Source organism: Lytechinus variegatus, chromosome 12, assembly GCF_018143015.1.
Source record: "Lytechinus variegatus isolate NC3 chromosome 12, Lvar_3.0, whole genome shotgun sequence".
Taxonomy (NCBI): domain Eukaryota; kingdom Metazoa; phylum Echinodermata; class Echinoidea; order Temnopleuroida; family Toxopneustidae; genus Lytechinus; species Lytechinus variegatus.
Window position 1 is genome coordinate 896,513 of NC_054751.1, and position 7,362 is coordinate 903,874.

The window sequence follows — 7,362 nt, forward strand, 5'->3', positions numbered from 1 at the left end:
TGACATTATTACTCTTCTTGAGTAATTTTTCCCCTTCTGGCTCTAACTGCTCTACTGGAGAGATGATGGAGGGGGACTGGTTAGCATTAGGAACTGGGTCAGGAGTACCAGATTCTTCTTCCAAAACATCTGGAGTCTCCATGCTCAAGGTTGGAGGATTCACAATACTACAGGAGGAGCAGATAATTGATTCGTCTTTAACTGCTCTGGTAGGGAGGCAATGAAGGTGAAACCACTTGCAGCAATCTTGACATTCAACAGAGTTTTCAGTATTTGGTGAATTGCAAATAGCACAGTTTTCTTCTTGAGAAACCTGACTTTCTTGAGATGGTGTAGACAGCTTCATAGGTATATCTTCCTGGAATCTGCAATCTGCACAGATGAAATCAATCTCATCCATACCTAGAAGGTGGGTCAAGTCTTGTGGAGACAACATTGTGCATTCAAAATGTAGCCATCTGTTGCAGGAGGCACAAAGAATAGTCTCTGTACAGGCATGAGCTTCGCAAACTGGACATGTACATGTTGCCTTTCCTTTTCTTTTGCAGTCGCACCCATTGCGCTTCATGGGAGTCATTTTGGAGAGCAGGTCAAGTCTCCTTTTAATCTCTTCAAGAGTTGATTTTACATCAGTCATATCCACTTGAAGATCAGAAGCATCCATGTTAATGATTTTTGATAACAACTCTGGAATCAGCTGTGTCTGCTTTCCTCTTACTAGTAACTTGCTAGTTGCTCCGAAGAAAGTGATGGTTAATTTCTTCTGTTTGCCTCGCTTCCCATTAACGAGTTTATTGTAAGTTTCGATGGTATTCTTTGCAATCCCTTTGCTATTAACCCCTTGTGTTAGAACTGACACATGTTGTGGGTTGATGCCCCCTTTCTGGGTTGAAGCAAGAATGGCTAGATTCTGAAGATTCTCAAATAGTGGGTGTGGTAGGGTAACTGCAATTTGTTTTTCACCATTCCGAGTTAAACTACCCATATTCATATCACTTAAAATACACGAAGCCATGGTCATATCATAAATTCAACAAATTTATCAAAACAGATGAAAGAAATTCAACGAAGTTGGAAGAAATAAAATATTTACAACAACAAAACCAATAATCATTAAGATTAAGAATAAGATTCTATTTCTAATATCAAAATGAGCTGTAGCTGCAGGATAGGTGAGAAGAAAGGCTGGGTAATGAATAAAATAATAGGATGATGGCGATGGTGATGAAAAATCATAGAATAAAAATTGAAGGATGTAAGATGAAAACGTTGAAAAATCTTCCAGCTCACTGACAGCAATCAATAAGTTTTTCAAGAAAATGAAGTTTAGCGAAGTAGGGTGTAACGTTAGGCAGTTAATAATAAGCAGTGTGACGAAAATAAATAGGCGATGAGTGCAAACGAAAAGGATGAAAGGGTTGACATTGAAGCGATGAAGGATGAATAAGTATGACCGAAAAGAGAGGATGATAAACGTTAGACTATACTAGCAAATGAATTGAAGGATGAAGGGTGACAAAAATCATAAGTCAAAGAGAGTGAATAGAGACAGTCTGAAGATTTGCTAATAATATTGTTTTATGTACTCACTCCCCTGTGTCTTACTCATGTGATGAACTCGAGTCTGATGATGGCTAGAAGTGGGGATCCAATTCAAACATCAAAGAACTTGATTGACTTGGACTTGGTGAAAGTTTCGCTTCAGGTACAATAGGCCAACTCTTAAATGCACGAGTGGGACCACGTAGAGAATTTGGGCGCAGGTTGCTCGCGTACACAGTAACAGTTGTTTACATACGCGGATCAAGACGCAAGTTCCAAAAACCCTTTTCGAAGAAAAAGGTCAAAAAACTTGAGAAAATCGACAAAAATCCCGCCAATACTCCTTTTTAATATAGAAAATTTATATGGAGTGTGGTGACTGGAAAAACCCGATCAAGATGATTCCAATATCAATATCATTGAACAATCCAATCCGCAGAAAAATCGGTAAATTTCGGGAGCACAAAGAAACACGTCCGCTCTCTACCGCTCTCTACCGCTCCAAAAAGAAGATATTCAGAAACTTCAAAAATCAAACAGCCAAATTGAATCCCTCTGTGAAAGTGATTTAAGGAAGTGGGTATGTGATCGGAATCTTGTTATCCGTGAATTTCTAGAAGGGATTGCGGGCAAAGGTTCAACAGAAAGTGAAGTTGCAAAGACGATCGAACACATCTACCATTTAGGCAACAGTAAAGCTGTTCTCCCAGTATGCTTAGGTGAAAACCTTGTTTCATATTCTGTGAGTGGTAGCAGAGCAGCGTGTGAAATAAACTCTGCCAACTCTCCTGCAGGTAGCTACCCATACTTAATATCATGGCTACGTGAACAGTCACATGAACCACACACTTTTCCAGATGGAGATGTCTTAGTTGCCTTCGATAACGACCAGGTGATCGGAAAAACCTATCATGTGAGACATAACAACAAAGTAAAGACAAGTGTGGTTACAAGTGTATGTATCGCTGAGGTGAGTCCAACAGGGACGCTGCAGGCGGATAATGAATTGAAACATGGGCATTGGCAAACAGCTCAGCGGCTCAAAGAACAAGTACCGGAGATTTTAGCGCCTGATAGTACGCTGAATAATGCTGTAGACCAGACACACTACAAAGAGCTGTATGCTACTCTGCAAACAAGAATATTAAAAGTTGTTGAAGAACAGAGGGTGGAAACGACTGGCATTTCCGACAACATTGACAAGGAAGTTGCGACGATCCGCCAGAAAAGGGAATGGAGGGTGTGTAGCGAGTGTGGGGCAAAGAACCTCAAGAACAAGAGAATATGTATAGCTTGTGGTCAGAGACTCCGGTCAGTTTTGGATAAGGAGGAGCAAGCCACAATCGCTCAATTCCCGCAAAAGAAGAGTGACATAGAGTCCAGCAAGTATGTACATGTAAAGTTTGCTGGTAGTGAATCTCAGGCAAAAAGAACAGAACAGAGCACTTCAGCCAGCGAATCCCCAAAAGTTAATGTAAGGGCTGGAGATCCTATTTTCGTAAATCCAAATTCGTATCAAAGTCTCATTACTGTGTTTAAGAGTCTCGGCAAGCAGGCGGGCATTAAGAAGTACGCAGAAGATGGATGGAGAGAGTGGGTTGTGGTGACGTGTGATGGCTTGCCGTACACACTTGGACAGAGAGTCATTAAAGAAACATTTACATGTGCCTACTGCCATGCAGCAATTTTCTTAAGGGAGTCCTACATGGAACATGTTCAAGAGCACTACCCTACAGGGATTGCTGAAGAAGACCTTGCCTTCAGCTTAGAGTTTGACTGGCTACTGCTGAAGATCGGGCATGGCCATGTAGAGATGAACATGGTTCGGTCTTTCCTGGAACTTAACTGGCCAGTGTTCATGAAAGATGTGGCATTGTGCATGGGATTTTGCTCCGAAGCTGCCCAGAAATATGCGAAAAGTGGAGCTGACCATCATAAGTCCTGGGAGCTTATGCAAATTGCATTCTTAGGATCCCTAGATGAGCTCTTAGTTCCCTACATCCGAGAGAAACTCGCTGCACATAGCAAGCCTACCCCTGACGACTTTCTGCTTTGGAGTGGAAACGTGAAAAGTGCCCGGTACAAGTACCTTCAGGAACAGATGTTAACCTACATGCAAGCCATTTTCAACCTGAGGGCTGGCATTCGGCACAATGACATTGCCAGAGTCATTGCAGGTAAGTTTTCCCTTCTGTTTTAGACTTTTCATCCTCTTCCATTTGGTTGTTTGATTTGTATTAAAATCAAAATTCTTTGAGAACTATATCTACATGTACATGTAAGCATCCTGCATCAGTCTTAGGAAAAAATAATTAAATTCTCAAATGCTCCTTAAAATGAAAATGACTGGGGGTGTGATGCCAATACCCCCCAAGTTCTCACCCAATTTTGGCCATTATGGTTTGAAAGTGCTTTTGAAAATTTTCATAAAAAACAACACAAAACAAAGGACAAAAAGTACTATAAGAAACCAGAGAAAAAATGAAAATACATGTGTGTATATGAGAGTCAGTGCTGTACATGTCTGTAGTCAAGTCCACAAGTATTTCTATGGGCTAAGTAATTTAATGAATAAATTTGCATAATTAATCTATTGTAATTAAGGATTACTTTCTTTTTAAAGTCTACATGTATGTATACAAGCTTGAAGACTACGTCCAGGTTGATGTATGTGTAAAATTTTGTTCCCATCGAAGTTCAAAATCTGATGGAGGCCACATTCCCCCTACCTTCCTCAGTCTTTCCAGCTTCTGAAATAGCCCTTTTTTTCTTTTTAGAGTCAAAGAATTTTCTTCCCCTTTGCTTTAGTTTGTACTTTTCTCAAATGTTTTTTTTTCTTAGCATTTTGCCATTTATCAATTAATTACAATGTATTGAGAATGAATGTTGTTTTTATTTCAATTTAATGAAAAATAATGAAATGACAGACATTCAGTATGTTATCATGGAAAGCACAAGAATAGGGGGTAGGTATTTCTAATCATTCCTCAAATTCATCATTATTAACCCATTCAGGAAGATTTGATTTTGCTACACCACACATTTTCCATAGATCTCTCAGCCCAAGTGCACTTGGGCTCCATCCAGAATGTGTTAATCTATTTGTTTATTCATTTATTCCAGTATAAGGGAGGAGGTTTCTCCTGCCCTCCAAATTAACATATTACAAAATATGTTCAAATTATGATTAAAAATCAATTTTAAAATATGACGAAAGAGAAAATATTAATTACTGTTGTCATTTTATATATTTTTTTTATGCACTGTGAAGTGACAAGAATTTGTTTTGTGTGCTAAAGATATCTAGCATTTATTCCACAATAATTGTTTATGAATATTCTAATGTGCAGTGTGATCCTTCCATTATTATCTCAACAGGGAGGGTGAAGTTTGCTCATGTCTTTCACGCACGGAACCACCCCAAATACCAGGCCATCGAGCTCACTGAACTGAGTAACTTTCTGGCAGCACCCAACGAGGTGAAGAAGTTTCTCAGTGATTTCCAGGCCATATCATCCTCGGGAGACCCCACAAGATGCGAAGATATGGATTTTGTCTTGGAAAACATCAATAAGAAGAGTAAAAGCTGGATTCCTAAAGGTATCCCAACACACGAGGACTGGCAGCGCATCTTCAGGAACCTGTCAAAACTGGATAAGGTAAGTGTACATATTGTTTTGTAATGTTCAAGTACATGTAAGTCTACGTGTATGTGACCTTAATTCTCCTTTATGAATTTATGAAATAAGCTTAGCTGCTAATGAATCTTATACATGTAATATACTGTACCTGCATATACTCAGGCTTTTAGCATAATGGGACAGAGCTTCAGAGCTTCTTGCCTTGTGTTGGATTGTATGAGCAATTACTGACCAGAATCAAGCTTATTGTTATACTGTATGCACCAGTATTCATTTTTTCCCCTTGTAGACAGTGTAAAATTGAATGCAATTTATTATATACCGACCCAATTGAACTATTTATCTTTATGACAAATTATGTTAAACGTATGGTTATGTGTCGTACCATTTTAAATGTTTTTATCTGCATCATGTACCTTGTGAAATCATTTGCAATTCAGCCTTGGGCTGCAAGAAATGATTCTTTTTTTTTTTAATGAACGAATAAGCTTAGCCATTGTTTTGTAACCCTGCTTGTACACAATCCTGTCCTATTGGTTAGCATTGTTTATCTTGCTACTATATAGTAGCCTGTTCTTTCACAACATTTCTTCAAATTCCTCTCCCTATTCTTTGTATATAGCCAGGTCTACATCAGACTGAAGAAATTTGCTTTCTCATAAATACATGCATCCACATTTACTGCCACCCTTACCAACACATCTCCTTGTCAGATGTAGAGATTGTCAGGACTTTGGGCTTAAACTGTATGTGCTCTATTACATGTTCCTTACTAACACAATTTCTAGTACATGTAGTCCGAGTGTATGGCTGCATCTGGTGAACATGTACCTGTACATGTTTGTGTACAACTCTGTGTTGATCTACTTGTGTGAAAATTGTTCATGAATGCTTAAAACCTGATATTTTCCTCTTTTTATGGATTCCTTTGCTCAGCTCCGCTCTGCAGTTCTCAGCAGGACAGCAACATCTGTAGACTTGGGAGGCACGTATACGAGTACACACAATGTTCGGGAGGTAGATGTTGCAGCTTGGAGAGCATGTCTGCGGGACAGCGAGTTTCTCCTTAATCAGGACAGTGATGTTCCCTTCCAGTCAGTGAGCAAAGACGAGCTGGATGAGTCACTGACAACATTCACAGAACAAGCTGCCAAAAGAAGGAGGTTCTTCGCCCAAGCTCTTTTTCAAGACGAAAGAGAGTCTCATGATGGAGGGGAAGAAAGTTATGCAGGAAAGCCTCAGCTAGTGTTTGTTACCCGTCAGGAGAGAGAACATCACACAAACATCTGCAACCAGACAAAAGCTGTTATTGCTAAGCGAATTCTGGACAAAATCGGCTCACTAGATGACGAGAGCATCAAGACCCTGCTCCTACACGAATGGGACACTAGCGTAAAATCTGGGAAAAAGGATGATTATATTGCGTTCTTCCAGAGATTGCAGGAAGAAGTAATTCATCAAACCCCTCCCCTCACCGAGGACTTGGAGTAATTAGGTGATCGCCACATCCTGCAGATGTCCTCTTGATTTCATCAAAATCTCTATCCTTTTTATTATTTTTATTTCTTGTTCTGAAATATCTCAAAAAAGGCACAGTCAAAATTCAAATTTATACAATGGTGTTAGACCCATATAAAAGTACAACAAGTGTACATGTAACGTATGTATGACATCACAGTCACGTGATTTCATCTACAGTAGGCGCTATTTTGTAAAATCACATTTCTGGTCATACATGTATCTCACTTAGTATGCAAATAAGATTTCAATTCATAATTGGCACGGATATGATCGATGACAGGGTCAATCATTTCATGTAAAGTAATACCCGTGTACATGTATGTCTGTGTGCACATGGTCAAAAAATTGCAAAATGTTCCAAATGACTCCAAAATATTTTAGACACTTTTCAGGCCATTTTAAGCATTTTCTAATTTTTTTTTTGTTTCATCTGGTGAACCGAACATCACTAAAGTTCATTGACCTTTAACCTTGGACATGTGACCTGAAATTCGCACAGGATGTTTAGTGATACCTGATTACTCTTATGTTTAAATTTCATGAATCAGATTCATAAACTTTCAAAGTTATAATATTAATTTTAAAAATACCCCAATTAGCAAAAGTCCATTGACCCTAATTGATCTTTGACCTTAGTCATGTGACTTGAAACTCAAGC

At 39.0% G+C, this 7,362-nt stretch overlaps 1 protein-coding gene across 1 annotated transcript; it reads left to right on the forward strand.

Annotated features, from left to right (window-relative positions):
- The first annotated feature begins 1,150 nt into the window (after window positions 1-1,150).
- Window positions 1,151-7,130, forward strand: LOC121425250. Its single transcript, XM_041621270.1, has 4 exons — window positions 1,151-1,172; window positions 2,052-3,719; window positions 4,921-5,201; window positions 6,120-7,130. Exons 1-4 carry the CDS (start codon window positions 1,151-1,153, stop codon window positions 6,672-6,674), a joined length of 2,526 nt encoding a protein of 841 aa, XP_041477204.1. The 3' UTR covers window positions 6,675-7,130.
- Window positions 7,131-7,362: the final 232 nt, after the last annotated feature.

Bases quoted from the DNA above. Each gene is read 5' to 3' on its own strand.
- LOC121425250 (XM_041621270.1), top strand. From the start codon at position 1,151: ATGAGCTGTAGCTGCAGGATAG. The intron at 3,720-4,920 runs GTAAGTTTTCCC...TTATCTCAACAG, and splicing joins CATTGCCAGAGTCATTGCAG to GGAGGGTGAAGTTTGCTCAT. The intron at 5,202-6,119 runs GTAAGTGTACAT...TCCTTTGCTCAG, and splicing joins ACCTGTCAAAACTGGATAAG to CTCCGCTCTGCAGTTCTCAG.